This window comes from Danaus plexippus, chromosome 5, assembly GCF_018135715.1.
Source record: "Danaus plexippus chromosome 5, MEX_DaPlex, whole genome shotgun sequence".
Taxonomy (NCBI): domain Eukaryota; kingdom Metazoa; phylum Arthropoda; class Insecta; order Lepidoptera; family Nymphalidae; genus Danaus; species Danaus plexippus.
In genome coordinates this window covers 7178331-7200653 of record NC_083539.1, presented here as the reverse complement: position 1 = coordinate 7200653, position 22323 = coordinate 7178331, and the positions used below count along the sequence as shown (strand labels likewise).

The 22323-nt window shown below is 31.4% G+C and overlaps 1 protein-coding gene across 3 annotated transcripts; it reads right to left on the bottom strand.

The window, feature by feature from the left end:
- Nucleotides 1-158: 158 nt before the first annotated feature.
- On the bottom strand, nt 159-22012 carry LOC116769205 (NADP-dependent malic enzyme-like). 3 transcript variants are annotated; one of them, XM_032660242.2, is made up of 12 exons: nt 21951-22012; nt 12033-12240; nt 5647-5805; nt 4652-4833; nt 3718-3878; nt 3362-3566; nt 2992-3118; nt 2509-2734; nt 2226-2368; nt 1554-1727; nt 1277-1400; nt 159-932 (listed from the first exon to the last, which is right to left on the bottom strand). In XM_032660242.2, exons 1-12 carry the CDS (start codon nt 21995-21997, stop codon nt 796-798), a joined length of 1893 nt encoding a protein of 630 aa, XP_032516133.2. In that variant the 5' UTR covers nt 21998-22012; the 3' UTR covers nt 159-795. The 3 variants fall into 3 exon arrangements, with proteins under 3 accessions (XP_032516133.2, XP_061385099.1, XP_032516132.2); XM_061529115.1 differs by lacking the exon at nt 21951-22012 and adding an exon at nt 17502-17514; XM_032660241.2 differs by lacking the exon at nt 21951-22012 and adding an exon at nt 15997-16235.
- Between the last annotated feature and the right edge of the window lie 311 nt (nt 22013-22323).

Genomic DNA, 22323 nt, shown 5'->3' with positions numbered 1-22323 from the left:
AAGAATCCATCTATGGTTTTCCTAAAAACTCCATGTACGCTGGACACTACTTATATTTAAAAATGTCGAAAGTAATAACCGAGTCATTTGTAAAACTTATAAAGTAACTAGTAAGGGGGTAGTTTATTCCAATTACCAAAGGAAATAACGAAACAATATTTGCGTTTCATAATTTATTTTATATTTTGCATAAGGTGTAATAAATACAGCTTCTATGACTATTTCATAACTTTAGCTTTAGAAGCCTTAAAATGACGAATAAATAGGATTTATGGAAAATATATTTTTAATATTAAAATATTCTTTGACTTTAAATGTTGGTATTTTCATCTAGGCCATAGAAGTAATTTTAACCTTACATACAATAAGATTTTTTTTTGGAATGTAATGTAACCACAATTTAGACAAAATATTGGTATTAAATAAGATAATTATTTGGTAACGCACCCGCGCGATGAGAGCAACACTTTGTCAAATAAAAAATTAAAGTACAAACATTTGGCAAATTAAATACTTAATAAATTATATCACGTTTTATCACAAAATAATATATTAACAGTCATCATCACTCGAGAGACGACTTCGCCAATACCATCAACTGTTTGCACAAGAAAATACAGAGACTAGTTAATGTCACATTTAAAACAAACGTCTACAAAAGATGAAGAGATTTAAATAAGAAACGCTTTATAAACCGAAACTTTGGAATAAGTATTGTGAATCGTGTGTTGCCATTACTATATAAATAACATCGAATTGCCATCATTGAAGCGAAATTTAACAAAAATAATATAATTAGAGAACATTAACTTTGGGCGCGTCGTGAGGCCAGTCGTAGACGGGCGGCAGCGCTCGGCCGTAGCGGACGTCGTACATCTGAGAGCGGATGAAAGCCTCTGTGTCTAGAGGCGGAGGCTGCACAGAGGCCTTGCCTGGAGGAAGAGGTATATGAAGAAACGTCTTTATATGAATATACATCAAAATTTTATACGTATTTCGAAACTGTCAAAGTTGAACTGAATAGTTTTAGTCTCATACATGACCAAACAATATTGTATTGTTATGTGTGGTTAAGTTAAGTAGATGGCAGCACTAATCTTTATTAGACTAAGACTGTCTGCTTCTGTGTATGATTACCTTGCTTCAAAAATAAAGTGTTTATCCAATTAATGAATTTGTATGTATGTATTAATTAACTACGAACGCAATACGAGTAACAATATGTATGTAACTAACTTTATATTATATTGTCTGTTATATATATCATATTATTTACCAGTGGCGTATGCGTGTTCGACTATCTTCTTGGCGATCTTGACGGAGCACTCCTGGATGTCCTCTAAGGGCGGGTACAGACTGCCCTGGTCCAAGTTCTCTTGTGATACAATGTCCGCCAAAGCCTAAAATAACACAAAAATATAAAATATATTATATTATAGTGTGTTTCAGAAATATAAGCGTTTTAGTATAAAAAGAAAGATACTGAGCTCTGAAATTAAAGGCTCATTAAATTTGTTTAACTAATGTCTCCATATCATGAGATATGTAATCACCTCAGCAGCTAGCAACATGAAATCTTCCGAGACGTCGACGAGTCCAGCGCACAGTATCCCGAGCGCCAACCCCGGGAAGATGTAGGCGTTGTTCCCTTGTCCCGGGCGGAGCACTCGCCCGTCCTTAGTGCGGTAGTCCGGGAACGGGGATCCTGAGGCGAAGATCGCACGCTCCTGGAACACATATGGTATTATTTAATGAGATCTAAGATTTTCGCGAGTTTTATTCATCTAAATGAAACTAGTATTATTCGGATCGACATCTCGACATGCACATCTCGTCTGCCCGTGATCACGGTTGCTGCAAAGTAACTGAAACGTCGGGAGTATGTAGTTCTTTACAAAAATAAATCACGCGTAGTTTATCCGAATAATACTAGTTTCATTTAAATGTTATTATTTGTTAATGCTATAAACAATAGTTACTGCAATGAACATTAATAGTTGGCGAGCGAGACGTCTGTTACTTTTACGCGCAAAAACTGCTGGTTTATTTTAATGATAGTCTACAATTTATCCCGAAACTCCGCGTAGCTCAAACAGAACATATAAAAGTTGTATGCAGTAAGTCCTGAGACAGACGCTAGATGTCGCTGACGGTCAGTTATCGTATAAACTATATTAAAAGGTATCGGCTGGTTGTATACAACAGTATATAAGGTGAGTTCATACATCAGTGTTGACGTAGGCCTCCTCGGCGGTACACTCCGCCTTACTGGTCGGGTTGGAGAGAGCGAACACCACGGGTCTCTGGTTGTTGTCTCCCATCGCGCGGAGAATGGACGGAGTGAACGCACCACCTATGGCCGCGGCACCTGGGAAGGGGGAGGGGGGGGGGTCAGAAGATTTATTGATGGACCATAGATTGTGAAATGACTTTGTGATATAGATAAAGCTCAAAGTCATCGGTATAAGCCAAAACGTCCGGTTGCTATATATTATATGTAGTCATTACCGATGAGTACGGACGGCTTGACGACCTCCACGACCTCGGCGAGTGTCCTGATTGGCGGACAGTCCTTGGCGAACTTCTCCTTATGTTCGTTGAGTCCGCCCTCGGGCCTGTTCTTGACGATCAGGCCCTTGGAGTCCACCATGAAGATGCGACCCCTGGCGTCCTCCTCCGACGTACCCTCGGCCTTCATCGCCATCACGCACAGCTCCGCGATACCTAAAGAGGCCTGGTACACATACACTCGTGAGTACTGGCATTTCTTGAGTCCCTCACTGTATATATTGTTAAGAATACTGTTGATTATGGAGATTGTTTTATACAAGCGTTATTGAAGAAGAATTGCTCCAAATAACATATTTATTTACTTTTTAATTATTTATAAATATTGAATTTATTAACACTAGTTTTCGTCCCCAGCTCCTCTCACCTGGAAGTTGTTCCTCTACACTCTAATATATTATTATAACATCCGATGTCTCTCACCTCTCCCGCTCCCTGGAACACTATAACATTATCGGACAGTTGTTTGTTGGTGACCCTCAGACTAGCCAGCAGACCCGCCACAGCCACGGCAGCCGTGCCTTGGATGTCGTCGTTGAAGGTGCAGTATCTGGAAATTAATTCACAAATCACTATATTATAATATAACTGATGAAGAATCAAGTTCTATGATTGAAAACTATTTTCATCTAACATATATAAATGCCTGAACACATTGGCCACGTGACTTTTCCATCTACCCTCATTCTCCTTTGTTCATATATAAATGTAGTTCTTTCATGCCTCATCCTCCACAACCACACGGTGCTACAACAGAAGCGGTCAACTCTTAATATCAGTAACTCTCACTAACTTCCCGCGGTACTTCTCGAGCAGTCTGAAGGCGTTCGCATTGCCGAAGTCCTCGAACTGTACGAGACAGTTCTGTCCGTATCTCTTCACCACCGCCTCCATGAACTCCTGGATGAGCTCGTCGTACTGCGGGCCGCGGACACGGCGCTGTCTCAGACCTATGTACAGGGGGTCGTCCAACATACCCTGGTTGTTGGTGCCCACGTCTGGAAACGACGGGAAGACGAATCATTAATAAACAATTTAACTTAATTGAAATTCATTAATGAAGACGATTAAACCGACATTTCTGACCAGTCAAGCGTGAGTCGATATTTAGAGGCGCGAAATTCAAATAATATGAATACTAATCCTCACCGATAGTGATGGGCAGACACTGATGTGGTTTGATCCCGGCCAGTGCTGTGTATAGAGCGAGCTTCCCTACCGGGATGCCCATGCCGCAGGCTCCCAGGTCACCCAGACCCAGGATACGTTCACCGTCGGTCACAACGATCGCACGCACGTCTGTCTCCGGCCTTATATTGGAAAATACACTTTGAATTTAATATATTTTAATCACATACTAACTAGCTTTCGCCCTCGACCATGGACTTTAGCTTTATTTTTCTACGAGTACACGGATTTCAGGGTTTATAGCCTCAATGTTACTATCATGTCTTTATGCTACATTACTGGAAAGTTTATTCAAAACAAGTGCAGCAGTTTCAGCGTAAAAATGCAACAAACATCCATACATCCGAACTTCCACATAAACTCGTATTTACAAAAGAGTTTCAATTTTTTCATTTTAAGTTATTCGGCGTTCTGTTTGTGTACTGGCAATGATAAAAAATTAACGAATCATTAAAATAAACATTACGACAAAAACACTGGAAACCCAACGACGTGTGAGTTAAGGAAACGTTTTTGTTTACTTTTATCATACATTAGGGAAACACACGATCTGTTACGTCACGCGGCGCTCGTCTGATGACGTAACCGATGACGTCACTCGGACTTTGTAATGGAACCGTTAAGCTACACTTTAACATATATAATACTGTAGAGTTCCATCTGTTACATTATTGATTTCAAGCATGAAGTATACAATTGAATTTAACTGAATATTTAACCAATTCTAGAATAATTTTGGAACGACTACAATTACAACAGTAGATAATCTTCAAAAATTTTACTATAAAAAGTAACAATAGCAGGCAGATCTATATGATATTTCCAAGGTCAAAGGTAAATGTCATTACTAAGTAGAAAAGTCGAACCAGTACATATGTATACATAGTCTACTCACCAGTTCTTAAGTATATCGTACACGTAACCCTTATCGTTGATCGTGATGAAGAGCCCCCGAGGCCTGCGGTACACGAGGCCGTACTTCTGGCAGGCGAGGCCCACCGTCGGCGTGTACACTATTGGCATCATCTCTGCCACGTTTTCGCCGACGAAGCGATAGAACAGGTGCTCGTTACGGTCCTAAACGTTACACGTCTATTATTGTGCTGGAAATGTTGCAGCTGGAAAGACCTTGCCACTTCTGGATTTTCATACAAGTTTATTGTTAGCAATCGTATAGCAATATCTAAATTTATACCTAAGCATTTGAATCATACATTTTCTATGGAGTTTTTCGTAGTAATCTAAATGTTTTTTTTTCATTCATGTCTCCGTGATGTATTACTCATTGAATCTTCCAGGGACCACCTCATTAAGTTGTTCTCAATCTTGTAAATCTCGTCACCAAGTTGGTCACGGGTTAAGTGTCGTTTAATGTTGATTGATAACAGTTAGTCGAGTTCTCAAAGAGATTCATGTTCCATGAACGATAATGTTAATCACAAAACGGTTTGGAATATCTCATTTATCCCCTTACGTACTTAGTTTACTTCTAACTCGACACGGATAGTATAATCGTGAACTATAAGACTTTTGAATGAAAATCGGAAGCTTTATATATTAGTTTAGCTGCAAACTTGTAGTAAAGATACAGAAATCGAGATGTTTCACATTTATATATATTTTATATAAATAGTACCAAAAATATTCGATTTATTAAAAAAAATATGTTTTCCATACATTATAATAAAAAAGTCCGATCTCTTTAATGATTACAAGTCGAAAAGTAATTAGGCCCGCTCTGTATAACAATGGCTAGTTATCACACTTTCGCATTAATTTGTGTACAATTTTAATTAAATTTCCAAAGTCAATTACGGAAGAACGTTTTGATCTCGTTTGAGAAATATTAAACTAAGATCACGGGTAACAGGGTAATGGTCATTTACTCACCAACAAGCCCATAAGGTAGATGTATTTGTTGAGGGGATCCTCGTAGCGGTCTATGGACAGCTTGCACAGTTGTACCTGTTCCTCCTGTGTCTTCACCCTGGGCGGCAACAGGCCATGGATACCCATCGCCTGACGCTCCTCTATAGAAAACGCCATACCCTATTGTATGAGAAACGATGTATACATACATTGATATTAAACTCATTTTAAAGTGCAAAGCTTTTAAATTTGAATATAGAACTAAAAATTCACCGACACAAGCAGGATTCGAAACCGCAGCCTCCTGAATGTCGAATTGAAATCGCTTTGCCAACTAAACTATCGTGCCATACAAGATTTCATATGAGGGAAATGTATGAAGTGTACTAAAACTATGGATATTTTAATTGATCAAAATACTATATATACCAGTTTGTCACAGTTCAGGCATCAATATAAGACTATGAAATAAAATTGACTATTAAAAATATAAACCTGTTCTCCTTCTTTACATTTTCATATTAATATTACATATTTAATCAATAAATTTGTTTACTTTCTATATTGTCTTGTTGAAACAAAAGCACTTTATTGCTTCAGAGAATTCTACAAAAATTACTTTGTAGTTAAAATTATCAAGGAATTTTTTGTTATAAAAAGAGTTTTTCTAAAGGCTTAATATAATAAAATAATGATTATTATACATACATACATATATATACATATATATTGTGTGTGCCGCGGATGTAATGCAACATGCTTATTAAATAAATATTGTTTCTATATATAATATACAAGTATCGAGTATATATGAATACATAATCCACACGATGAAACTATTGTGGCATTGCGTAATTAACCTCTGTTACTTGACGCGGTACTTCAGACCTCACTTCATTCCACAGTACATTGTGTACATGTGTTTATATAAAACAAATCTATACTTATACATATGTATATCAGGTACCTATCGAGGAAATTTTCTTCTTAAACTATTTACATAATTATCCCTATAACTATTTAGCATCACCGTTTTATGTTATTTCTTAAATCGTCGCATATTGTATTAGAAAACGTTTACGACAGAAATAGGTATTTCGTAAGTGATGTGAAGATGAAAATTTGAAGTAATCTTAAGTTGTTCTTAATACTTGTTTGCGTTTCCTAATTAAATAGATTTTTTTTTTATTTTAAATCCATATACGATGTCATCAAGTGCGAAGATTTAAGACAGAAAAACTCTAAACTGTCTGTGTTTAGTTCGTCGATGTGACCTCTGGTAAGTATAATATCTATTATCTACCTCTCTGTAATCTTCGTTAAAGTACAAACCGTTAATTTAATCAGCAATTATATGGAACGATTAAAATAAAATATATGTAAATATTTACAATAGAATATTGTTTATATGACGTCTGTGTTATAACCGGACTTTGTAAATTTCCTTTAAATCATTGGTTTTAATTGATGTAATAGTTGTTTGCTCACTGCGTAAATAAAGACGTAGGCAAAAAAAAGTCTTTTAAAATGCCGTGTAATAAATATATATGTATATGTATATAGAATTGTATCGTCATAATAATGTGCATAGTATAGTATAGTTGTAACAGTAGTAATGAATACAAGCGTTCGTATCAAACAGTATCTGAATAATTGTAATAACAATGACAGCGGGTGAACGTTTGTTTGAATACAATGGGAGGGGGCGCGGTCGTGACGTCACGGAACACGAATAATATATAAACCTTCATTAAATAGAATTATAAATATATAATAATATATATATGTATATACGCTACATATTATCAAGCGAGTTCCTAACACGACTCTGTAATATGTATAATATTCAAGAGGAATTTAACTTGGGGCAATTAAAATTTTCAGTTTCGAGACATTTTTCATACCTTTTAATTAAGAGAGCGAAATAATAAAAAAAAATTATAGGTACTTAACATTTCAGATTACCAACCGGTATTAACTAGTACGTGTTGGAATGAAGCCACTATATCTGTGTTATACGGACATCAAGTCACAATTGAAAACAAACATTACTTTGTCTAATATGTTTTTAAATGTATTTACCCTGGAGTCGAGAGCCGCTAAGCTGTCTGGTACACTGAATAATTCCCGTCGAGGAGTCAACTGCCACCAATCAAATTCCATTTTCTTGACCAATTTTATTCATTAAAATTCCCACCAAATTAATTTTAAATGATTTAGGTTGAGATTTTCTTTTTCTTTATCAACTACGCTGGTTCTTGTGGATTTTTATTCTCACTTTATTAAAGATACTCATTTACGGAGTATTTTTAATCTTCGATAGCCGAAATGAATGTTACACAGAATTAAGTCCTAATCGTGTTACATGTTTTTCGTGGTTGTATTATGTAAACTTCCTTTTTTTTATACTACCGGACACGTAACTTATTAAAAAATTGCATTGGAGGCAATATGGTCGATCAATACGGTCACAACACTCGCTTAACGCAAATATTATAATAATTTTCTTCCTTACCCTTGCCCTATGATAAAATTCAATTTAATAATAATATACACTATGAGATAATGTATGTAAGAAATAACGAAACCATGAGAGAAAATTAAAAAGTCTCTTCTACAAATTGCTTCAATGTAAATACGACATTTACTAATATTCAATATCATATTTTCTAAGCGATTGTAAGGGAGGAATAAATAGGCTACTGGTGAGCCTTTTGTAAAATATATAGGTACTTGACTTATCGATATCAGAAATTACTAATTTATGGATTATCGATATTTTTTAATTAACTATTTAATAAACTTATACTACTATATAAACCTAGTTTTGTTTATACATTATTTAAATTTGTATTAATGTACATCTACGTCACTGACACTGACAATTACAACTGTAAGTAATTATTTGACCGCCAAATCTTTTCGCAACAGGTGCGTCAGTTGCCACAGATTATAAATTATTAAATGACCGTCACGCAAAATGCAAATATGATATTACTTGATCGATTTATTCTGTTCCAATTCATTTTATAATTGCAATATTAAGTAAATTGAACTACTATTAAAATACAATTCATGTGCCTACCAATTTTTGAATTTTATGTTATCATTGTTAAGTTGAAACTTGACAAATGCTTGTTTAAGAAAGTATAGTAGTTTCATTAATTAACATAGTACTAAATTATAACAAGCATTGTATTATTTTTTTATTGTGTTTATAATCACAGTAAATCAATGTTTTAAATATTTGCAGAATTAAACTAAATAAGAAATTGAAGCAAATGAATTGTTTAGAAGTTTTGTATAATTCAATTTTTATTTGGAAGAATCAAATTGGTTCCTCAGATTGTTAATAATATGTCTTAAAACACATTTAACGAGATAAATAAAAATTGTTATATATCATTAAGGATAAAATTTATCAACAAAAAAAATATTATGGAAAACATTAGTTCAAATAGAATTACCCAAATGTTACTTATCTATAAAACCATAGAGCGTGCGTCATAGAAATTTCGATTTATGACTAAGTATTTCCTTATTACCTCATTATGGAATGTCGGGTTTTATTTGTAATAAGGTCTTATGTCCAGCACGGTATGGAAAAAAAAACTTATTATAAATGAAATTCTAACAACTACCAAGCCATATGATAACACAAATTATAAAGTATTTTATGAAATACTATATTTTTAACCATAATAATATGGTAACAGATACATTTATACACGACGCGGTCTTTAATCACGTATCATTGAGTTCTATTGAACGTAAGTATAACATTATTGATTTTTATTGTATGTATTGATAAAACAACCTTCAATTTAAAGCAAGGGTAAGGACCTTAAATAAGTAGGTTAAAGAGACCTACCGGCAAGGTTTCGCGGTTGATTGATTGGACTGATCTTATGCTCACATTACACTATTACGTATTACCTTGACGGTTGTAACGTTGAACGGAAATAGATCTGGAATATTCCAATTCCATAAGTAGATTTAAAATGAAATTGTTATTAACAATTAAATAATGCATAAATAAAATGAAATATGATGAAACACTGCTGTATAAAACACAAAGGTATCCCAGTTCCGCGAACTAACGACCGAGTAAGTGTTGGGAAAGTGGAAAAAAACTGTTTATCTGAAGTTTACTCGATTGTCATGGCAACGTTGATACGGACGCCGATAGTAACAAATATACATATTACATTCATCATACGTATAAGATTATTTGATTTAATAGCTTATAAAGTGATGTTTTAGTATCTAATAAAAAATTCTTATAAATAACTTTTCACACGGGTCATGTTGCTTGCCATTTCAATATAATGTATGCGGTACTCGTAGGAACATAACTGTGGTTTAAGTCGGTTAAAACTTTTTTGGATCACAGGTGAAAATGTATCATAACATTCTGTTCCGTTCTCACAAATTATACAGAAATATAACTTAATTTAAATATTTTTTTATAAATAAAATCATTTTAAAGAATTCATAAATAAAAATCGAGTACTCGTTTGAGTGTAATCTTCGGTAGTTGATATGTAATTTACTTAAAATGTTCACAGTTACAACATTTTCAGCGTTTTAATTATATATTTTATATAATATTAATTTTTTTTATTTAAAATTTAAAAGGTAACAAACTATCATTGATTGCAATATTCTGTATACTTACTTTAGGTTCGCATCGTCAAAGTAAACAGACAGTACCTAGTTTTTAATTCAAAAGCCTTAGTACGTGATATGTCGACGCAACTCTCCGTGTTTAATAAGACAATGGAAACTAGTAGTAAGGATACTGATACCGACTCTTTATTGATTGAAGACAATCAATGGAACCTTTTGGGATATCATTGATTTATATTTACCAAAGTTTAATTTTATTAAACTTTTAATAGATAAACTAGAACGAAAATTTCGTCTCCATGAACATAACCTGCAACCCTTGAACCTGAGGTCGTTTCAATAGATTTTTTTAAAAATCTCAATTAAACAATTTTACTTATAATTTAAATACTATGAAAATAGCAAAAATTTATAACAATTAATGTTTTACAATTCTGATTTCTGTACAAAAATAAACTACCTAGCAGGAGTAGCAACCGTAGCTGACAAATGCATAGTATACGAGAGATATAAAAGTTTTATTAATTTAAATGAAATTAAATAAATAATATAAATTTGTGTTAATTCGAGTAAAATATTTTTAAAAGTCCTCACATCAGTTTTTAAGTTTCAATATAGTTTTATATACATAAATAAAATTAATTTAATACACTTTGGGGAAACGCTTAGATGTATTTATTTATTATTTACATAGCATAACTGTGTGAGTTTTCCTTCTAAACTCGGGAATATAATAAAATTATTAAAATCAAATGTAAATATAAAATTTACATTAAAATAACATTCAGATTTTTGAGATAAGAAAATATAAATATAAAATACTGACGTATTAATGTTCATAGTATTCAAAACATTTTAAAAATAAATAAAAACTAAACCTTTCTTTAATCTATACTCTGTACGCTTAGCCCGAGTTCGCATGGTCACACCACCAAATATGCTCACATTATAGTATTAACGTAGTTTATTGAATGCGAAACGGCAAACGGTTCGTATCACGTATGTGTCACGATGCTGTCTTGTGGTAAACATACAGATGAAAAAAAATGTTAAGAGCAATACAAACGTATTAAAATAAATCAGTGCACAAAGTACTTGCACTCTGATTGTATATCAGTAGATAGCTTAATATTTCATTATCAATGATAAAAAATATGTTAATATGATATAAAATATATGTGCGAATATGTATGTGTGCGTGTATGGGTGTGTGTGTGTGTGTTTACGGAACATTTTATACGTAATCAGTAATATAAATATATACACATAAAACACAAGTCATTCTGAAGAGCAATGAGGTAGTAAAAATATTAATTGTGTGATGACGAAATAAAATTTAATATCTATTTTATTGAAGTATGGAAAGGGTAATTTGTTTCCAAGGTCTCACAGACTGGCGATATTCAAATTATTCCCCTACAAATCTAAGCTTAATTTGAGTCGAATCTGTACTCAGTCCAACGAATACGTAGGGGTGTGTGTAGTGACAAATGATTGTCAACTTTATGTACAATGACATTATAATACAATTTACTTTGTACTAACATATAAGAACTATGTACCTACGTATGCAGAACAAAATACATGTGACCGAACTCAATAAGATCGAAAGTATTACTACGTACCAGTAGCGGAAATTGATCGCACCATACGAAACTAATGTTTGAAATCAGAGTTCGAACAGATAAAAACATTGAAAGAGTGTACTGAGTAAGGACGTATGTTATGTGTATGTATTATTTAACTCGACGGATGTTTAATAGTGGATATAAAATTACCTTATTAAGTCCGGGATGTTTGAGCCGGTCCAAACCCGACAGTCGGCTGTTGGACTGCCCATCCCCGGAACCCCAGACACCGATGCGATCTCTTTCCATATCGTACTTGCTTGTTCGACTGCCAACTAGCGACTGCTTGCCAACCTCTGACTTGTTCGTGTTTTTGTCACACGGCGCGGGGGGTGCCGGGCTCATTGCGGTCTCGCTCCTGGGAAAACGGGAAAATTTTTTCAGTACGCTATCAGCTTGCGGTTTGGGCCGCCCGGCGATAGATGGCGTTGGAGCCTTGACCTAAATTTCTGAACGATTGTTATCGTATGATGAAAATGAAAGAAAAATATGATAACATTTTTATTATAATGAATATTTTACTTAACACATGTATTGCATAATTAGAACAGATTGCGTTATTGCTTTGTTTTATTCCGTCTGTGCGAAAGTGTTAAATATAAATGTCAGTTTGTATTCTGTCAAAGTCAATTCTTTAATCATTTAACAATGGTATTATTAGGAAATATAATGAACAAAATTACACAATATTTTCAAAATGTGTTATCATAATTCATGTTAGAGGTTATTAACCTGTGGTTATAATAGTGTCGGTAATGAATGAAAGGTTCGGTAACCTTTTATCTTTGTTATCGAGAGCATGTGGTTTTCATGAACAAAACATATAAAACTGAAAGAAAAATATACAATGGAAAATAATAAAATAATCATCGTCTGAAACTACTGCTTTACGACTAAAATGTATGAAATTGTTGAAATTATGATTTACAATATAATAATCAGGCTTTAGTGATAAATTAAATGTTGCTGGTGACGTGAAAAAAGCTGTTCCTTCAATAATGAACATCTTAATCTACATATATATTTATTTTATTTAATCTCAACGCAAACAAAGCTATCCTTCGATGATGCATAAACGATATCGCAACACTAGTTACTCGTTTCATTATAAAATAAAATCTTTTAAATGAACTAGCTATTACTGGCGACATCGTCTGTTTTTTTTTGCATGTTATAACTTGAACTGTTATCGAAGCTGTTAGTAACAAACAAACAATTTTCTTACTAACGTTAATACCACGTCCTTGCGTCGTATCTAATGAGCATCAATGTATACCGTATTATCATCTGTATTTATGGTATGAGTTTTATATGTTGGATTAAACAGATCATTATCTATGCCCTATTATGTTATACTTTAATTCTACCACTACCATTCAAATTTGTCAGATAGTTTTAAAAACTATTCTTTCTACATCACCTACGGACTACCTACGGACCTACTTGATACCAGCTCCAGTATACAGTCCGCCTCGCGCTCGCAGGAACAGGTCATCACTGAAAGATGACACATTGAACAAGGGTCAATGACTACCTATACTACCTACCTACCTACCTTACTACTTTTAATGAGATCTAAGACTTTCGGGAGTATTCATTTAAAATTTTAATTACGTTTGCCCGTGTTCATGGTTGCAGCAAAGTAACCGAAACAGCGGTAGTATGTAGTTTTGAAAATACGCGTAGTAATTCGAAAATATTAGTTTCATTTCATACTAATAACGAACGGTCAAATGACTATATTATACTACTTAGAGCAAAGAGTTTTGCTACTGGAAGTTACGTCTAACGGATTTAAGCGAGAATTAACATTTCACTTTCGACGATACAGCTATATTCAGTAATTAGTCCATATATAAAAATCTTTTAAATTATAATAAAATTATGAAAGATAGTTTCTTTCAATGAGTTATGTATAATTCTTAAGTTATTTATATAATTGCATTTAAATGTATCTATTGTAGAATCAGGAAAACGATCATGTTTTTTTTTTGTACTTTTTTAAAAATAAAAACTGATTTCATGGCAATAATAATGAAAAAAAATATATAGCGGTTTAATGTACATACCTAACTTAACATAATTTTTTATTATCCGATAATGTTATAGAATATTTTATTGTTGAATAATAGTAGTATGCAAACATTCAGAAACTTTCGCTCATGATAGCGACATTGAAGTTAAAAATAAAAAACTGGAAACGCAGCGTTAGCAGTGTGACGGTGGTAACTAACAGTAAGGATACATGTGCGAAGATTTATGAAACTGTTTGGATTGAGTATGACTATGAAAATTAGATTTAAGAGCAATCTTATATATGCTACATTACTAAGGATAGTTAAGTGCTTTGTTGGTACGAATAGTAATTTGTCCGTCCTTGGAAACAATATCCAATAGATTGGGAACAATGTCCAATCCATTTATCATATTATATATGTATAATAATGTTGCTTTGTTCTTACTTTACTTACCGTTTCAAACAATTATTTAAAAAAATCTATAAATATAATGCACTTTCTCTGTACAACTACACAATAAAATACAGCAATATACCTATAAACAAAGATCTTTATTTAACTACTGCATAAAAATACTATGGGAAGATAATAAAGAATCATACCACAGTTTCTTATCCACGAAAAAGGTTTTAATGTCGTGCAGAATAGCTAGAAAACAAAATATAATTAAAATATACATTTCAAACTGATCGCTTTCAACGGTTTTGGACGCAGATTTGTGATATTACGTAAACAATGTATCAATACATTGCAATCTTTGCGTCTTCAGTTTTGTGTTTACTATTAAGGAAGTATTATTCATAGAAAATCTATAAACTTTAATCCATCCACAAGAAGTGGACACACTCATGTATTTTCTATCGACCGTACAATGAGAGTGTTCAAAGGTATTTTGATATGGTCGCATTGTCGTCTTGTCAAACCAATAAAACCAGCAACAATTCTTTTAGATTATGCCCTTTTATTGATAAATGATAAGTTCCATGGGTGAAGTTCAAGTTCAAGTGGACGGCCATTTACATTGACACCAAATTTAAAAATATATACATAAGTAATGACAACCGAACATTTTTCCGACCACACGAGTGGAAATATTACGAGAGTCATCATAACACGTGAATATAACCGAAATATGTAAAATAGCTGGTCCTTGTATCAGTTTTAACTAAAACCATTCATAATTCTAAGGACACTCACATTTAGGTATAAATAAAAAACATAAAAAGCCGACCATCATATAAAGAGCTGTTTAATTGACTTAAATATTTACTTTTCGTTCAAATATTATTCAGATATTTAAATGAATGAATCTGTAATTTTCGCTCAAGGTCCGTACAACCAAATGGCAAAACTTATCTCTTTTGTCAGTCTGTATGTAAGAACATACAATATATTAGTAAATTACTTTATTTATATTTTTGCGAATGCAGAATATAAATTGATATTTAAAAGATTATAAATCATAAAAGATTTCGTCGAGTTTACCTACATGTTTAAAAAAATATATCATGTTCTTAAAAAATATTCACTACATTTATAAATACTATTGCCTATATATATATGATATCAGACGATAACATGGACATTTTAAAATGTACGAAGTAGTATTCTATGGGAAATTTCAACTGTATTAAATATTATAATAAAATAAATATTATAATTTTCTTAATCAATCATGAGTACCAGATGAACATATATTTTTTTTTAATATATATTTTTATTGAGTTTCCTGCGATTTTTTATAATCATTTACATGCTATTATATTTTATTAAAATTATTAATGAACACGTCCCAATTTATTATTTTCATTAAATTCAAATAAAAACGAATACCACTTTCTTTTCTTATATCAAAATTAATGTGATAGAAATACATATAATAAATTTCAAATTCATATTAATTAACAAAGACAACAATTCACCTATTTAAAATTAATTTTGCATACAATTTCTGCAAGAGCTTAAACGTTCTTGGTAATAAGTAGTTATATAGAGGATAAATTTCAATAATTACTATATCAAATGTATGTAAAACTATGAATTACTTTTATTTTATATTAAATTATAAATGTGTAACGTCATATATATATACTCACAGTTTTTTCCTCGCGTTACTCGCGCCATTCATTTGACGGGTGTCAATCTGTCCGTTTGATTTGACTTTGCGATTTAGATATTCCATTTTTTGAAAAATGATTTAATATCACAGAGTATGTATAACTTTAAAACCTCTTTCGTTGTTTAATTAGAAATTGAAAATCTTTTTGGTCTTATAAATTTTGAATGAATGAGATTGAGAGTGTCAAAGAGCCCAGGCTCCTTAATGACGACTGGAGGTCGGCGTTGGATGATCAGTTTAAATACTATCACGCTCTGCGGTTATCTGGTGTATTATGGCGAATTATTAACTGGGGTGAAGGTCAAACAATGAGATACATACATACACGCATTTCGTTTTTAAATATCAAATATATTTTAACTACATAATAATTTGCAAGATATTTTTTTATACTAATGTCTACTTAAAACATTCATATAAGGGTGTAAATAACTTACTAACAGCCAAACCATATTAGTTAGATAGAAAAAATATCACCAGAAAATCACGTGATCTTATCAATGATCTTTTGAGGATTTATTGAGTTTTTAATGCCCAGTCAAAACAAACATTGAATACAACACAACATAAATCTTTTTATAAATGAATTAATTTAACTTATTGATATACACAGTACAAAAAGAGATAGATAAAAATCACATATTAGATAAACATATTTTCACGTGGACGAGTGACAATTACTTGTACCTTTTTGATAACTATAATATATATACGTACTAAAATATTGGTTTATTAATAAAGAAGTAATAACGCTGTCTGAAAAACTTAACAGCATTTTTTTATGTTTATATTATTTTTCTTTAAAAAAAAACGTCGTTGAAACAAAGTAAGAGTAACTTAAAACTAAAGTATCACTGTCAACTATTTGATATAAACAACAATAACAATGCCTTCATGCAACGGACTTACAATCAAAGCTATTACGAATATTTTTAATAAATCTTAAACTATATTTACAATCATGAACCCAACGACCTGTGCTATCACAAGCGGTAATTTCCTACACATTAGGTAAATATTTATCTTTATATTAGTTTATAAAGTCAATCTATATTTTTTATAAATATTGAAACAGATAAAAAACTTTATCGTTTGATTGTTACATGATAAAAAAACTTATAGGTCACAATGATTTATAGAATTCAGCCGGATTTAAAACAAAAAATTCATTCAACAAATGTACAGTTTTTGTTAATAGTTTCTGAACGTGAATTGAAACAAAATTCCTGATATATTGTTCATCCTAAAAAATATATCGATTAATAATCTGTCAACAATATATTTGTAACAGAATGTCACATAAAGGTTACCTGTGCTTAGTTGTTAGATAATACCGGCCAATATCTATTGCACAGCATATTGTAATGTCCCAGTAATGATGACAAATTAATGAAATACTTATAAATATAACGAATATTATAAAAAAATATTAGATTATGAAGATTACCAACTAAATGCTAAACAAATAAAAATAATACTTGCCTGTTACTTGAAATATTAAAGCTATATTTATAAAATGTAGTTAAAATTTAATTCACTGTTAACCTTTTTTTTATATAAAAGTATTTATTACTTTTAGCATATATTTACTATAGTAACAGAATATAGTACAAACCGCGTTTTAGTGAGTCACTGGCTGGCAACGAATGATCCGTGCGTGAGTGATGACAAGATCAGAGCAAGGGCACGTTTACTGGGCTTTAGAAATTATGATCGTGTTTTCACCACACAGTACTCAAGATTATAATTTATCCAATAAATACAAGCGTTGACATTGGCAAAATATTCCACGATTCCAGTGCGAATGAAGGCATAGCGTAAAAAGAAAGACATTATGACTTGTTCATACATGACTTAAACTATAGACATATTATAGCATATTAATGCTTTTATTTCAAAATTCAAAGAAAGAATTCAAATTTTCCATAATGGTATATGATATTAATTACAAAAATATGTTGTAAATCGATCCGTATTTAAATTGGGGTTCAATAAATACTGTTGACTAATTACTATAATTCTTTGGGTATTTTAACCCCAATTAAAATACCCCAAGAAATGTTTATACTTTCTTCTTACATATTAAATAATTTAAGTATAACTTCTAATATAACAAAAATCGCTAAACGCTTTTGACTTAAGCAAAACAAAGTCAAGTTTAATATTTACAAAAGGCATTACATACGAAACAGAAATGTTCGAACTCTCTGCCTACCACGAGTCTGCATCGTCTCTACGTACGATAAGTCTCCAGTTTTTCGTTGATAAATCATCCCACATCATAGTATTAACGGAGTTTTTTGTATGAGAAACATAAAACGCGACGTACGAAGTGAAACGTTGCAAACTTCTACTAAGCGTTCTGATCTCTATTGTAATGATTATCCGTTACTTAAAGAACCATTATTTAATTGAAATTCTATTGTAACAATAAAGAGGTATGTCCGTTGCGTTTTCACAACGACTTTTGATTTTGTTGCTCAATTAATAATTTAGTTTTAATATTAATCCTGTTTAAATTTAAATAAAAAATAAAATATCGGAAAAATAGCAATTATATATATTATTAGATATACTATAGTTTTTAGCTTTTACTTGATAAATTTAACACATCTATAAAAATATTCTCAAAAAGGGTTTTCACAGATAATATATATTTAGGGAACACACGTTTATTTCAATGAAACTAATATATTTAGTTTCATCCGAACGGTTTCGTATTTTTCATTGACGATAATTACTTCGTATATAATATTATCAGAAAATTCATATAAAACCTTTTTACTGGTAAGCCTTAAAATTGTCGACACAAGATCGAATTACAGTATACAATACCACGAGTTTGAATACTTCAACCAAATACAGTTCCCAGTTCTGGAAACAATATATTAGAGTTATAAAAATTTAAATTTACTTATTAACAGCATCATAATTCATCTATTCTCTACTTTGGTTGACACTTGACAGTTGGAGCACGTTGCATTGGTCGCTGTCACAAACTAACTCACCTAGCCGAGAACAAGCAAGGTTAAGATAAATTGTAATCATGAAATGAAAAAGTTCACAATTATATTCTGTTTATCTTTGATATATTATTTTAAATTAAATTAAAAATGCGTATTACGTAACTAATGACTCCACTTGAGCCTTGTTGATATTTAATATTAAGGTTAGTAAAAAAAGCCATGATGTTTATAAAGAACGAGACCTTAAACTAACTACGGAAAATAAATAATTGTTAGTAAACGTTATAAAATAGTACATTTAAAATTATGTTAAGTTTTATACGATTGTTTAGTTTATGAGGTTACTCATTCAAGGGCGTGTAGTTATTAACAAACAACTCAGTCTGCGGATGTTAATGTTGTTGCAATCACTTCGATGCACCACAGACGACCGTGACGCTTTAAAACGAGTACAAAAAGATTCGACTCTGAAATCCTTCAATGTAAAAAAAAACATATTCCCTGTGATATCGGTAGTGTATACCTACTGTATAGAACGAAAATAAGTAACCGCCTTTTAAACAATATATATGAAATGGTTTTATGTAACATACGAGTTAGTCGTTTTTCTATTTCCTTAACAATAAAAAAACCATTCGTTGCTATCAATATTACAAATCATATTTGGGCTAATACAACCGGTTCGTGCATTGAGCTAGATTCCTGGAAGCTGAACTCTTCAATCGCCTGAACCTTTTATTCTTATCGCGTCGCTTCCTTTTCCTATCCATAATTCTATTAGAAAAATACCTGAAGCGATCTTTCAAGAATCAAATGTACATGGATTGAACAATCAAAAGTATTACTAGATTGTACGCTAGTTTAAACTTATAAATACCTTAAAAATCCATTAATATCAAGGTATCAACTGGTAAATACCGAGACAACGACATGCGACCTCAACATACAACCGATCTACTTTCAAGTTATAAGGTTAACATATCAAATGCCTTCATCATTGTCAAGTTCTGGGACGTCATTGAGATTTCGCGAAACAGTAATCGGGGTCGTCGTCATAAAAAACTATTGTCAATTTGTCACTGCTAAAGCTACGAACTTAATTCACGGTTTGGGCCTTGATCCACATGTTAAACGAGTGGAAGCTATGTCTTAATGTCTTTTACATTATCTACTTACCAAAATACTAACTATAGTTTATAATTTATATCTATTTGCTGTGTGTTACATTAATTATATTGCTTAATATTTCGCTATAAAATTTGCAAATTTATGTTAAATATATGACAAAAATTATAAAATTAGGTATAAAAAGGCGGTTTTAGTTTAGTGTTTGGATTGGCATAAGAAATGTGTATCTCATAAGGACTATGTTTTTAATATAGTTGTAAAGCACTTATATCCATAGTTTCTCAAAAAACTTTCCAACGTTCGAATAGTTAGTTAAACTGTATACGGAGTTTTAATAGTTTTTAGTGTATAAATCGTCGCGCATTGCAGTATCGATACTATTATAAACATAGCTTATTGAAAGTGGTACAGGAAACGCTTCGTATGTGACAGTGACAGTAGGTGACAGTATAAACATGGACAATACATACGGTTGTTTTCATTTTAGAGTACAAAACATTCACCCTTAGCTGTATTTATATTTAAAATACTATTTATTTATAGTAAAATGTTTAAAAAAATCAATGTATGATTTTTCATCTGCTACTTTCTAAGTATATTTTTCACGTAAATTTAAAACAATAGAGGCTTTTTGTCGATTTATTTAGTTGTGAATTTTGACTCTCCAATAGACTCATCAATAATCTAATCTAGCTCAATGGTCCTTACTTTACAAAATAATCAGAATAAATCAACTGATACATTAATTTCGCCCGTTTTTGTAACAACTGTTGAATATTTATTTCTTAGAAATAAATAACATACTGAAACAATGAAATAAGTACTATTTAACGAGGGCATCACCATTTATTTTAGTTTTCTTGTGTCACGTAGTGTTCCACTCACCATTGAAATTATTCAAAATCTACGTCAAAACGTAAAATTGTGTAATGAATCCGGTTTGAATATTTATTTATACTTATGCACATATACCTTTTTGCAGAGGCTTTGAAGATGATACCGTATAACATATTAAGACTTTTTAAATTAAAATGTAATCAATTGATATTTTTTCCCTTTGCAATATGTTTTTGTTTTCCTTAATCTTGAAAAGACTAAGATTTTTTTTAAGGCTACGGCTTTTTTCGCAATGGTATCGCGAAATATTTTGCCAATATCAACGTATTTATTTGTAACATTTGCAGTAAAGAAATTTTAATGAAGGTACGTTAGAATTGGTAGTGTCAAATGTCACATAGGAAGGTGACTTTTACTTTCCATGACAAATAAATCTTGTGTTGTATTTCACCGTTCTTAAGATCTTACAAATATTTTTTTACAATGCGAAATTACTGATGCTTAACAGCCATGAAAAACACACTTAAAATCTGATTTACTAATTCTGATAAAAAAAATTAGCGCTAATTTTATTACCTTTTAGGTAAAAATCATTTGTTCGTTGTATTTATTTTGTGTTAAATATCAGCATAAAGATTAAAAACATCTATTAGTGTGCGATTCAAAAACATTTTTGCATATTTAAAAAATAATACAAGTAAAACTTTTCAATATATGAAAAACTATATTCTTGTGTAATATTCGATGTTAGTTTTATTTAAATAGAAATTTAAAGTAAACACTTCTTTTATTAAAAAGGTATAAGACGTAGGTATAATATTTTTTTTTATATAATATTAGCAGTGATTGTTTATTGAGCTTATTAGCACTTACTCGTGTTTGTTATTTAATTTATTGCTAACGCAACTGCATTATTTATTTAAAAAAACATTTCACACATTTCCATTACATCGTTAGAGAAATAAAAGATTATAATTATTATCAAATACATATATCTTACTTCCATTTTCTTTTATCATTCACTTTAAGGGAGGCAGAATTTCCCATCTTTGAACACGAATGATGTTATTCACTTGACACTTTTATTTAACAAACGATTGTTAATGAGATGGTTAATTTATCTAAGAAACGCGTCTAAGCCATAAGACTTTCTGAGACACTGTATTCGCACAGGTAAAAGCAATTGCTGACCCTGACTTTCGCTTATCTCAATTAAACTGTAATTTATTTTTATCGAACTTTTTCTAAATTATCATAGATATGAATTTCTAATTCAGAATGAAAATCGAAAGTCTAAGAATTTATTAAAAGAAAAGACATAATATTTGAAGTTAACAACAAATTAAACTTCCAAGAGCGTTATCTTTTTCATC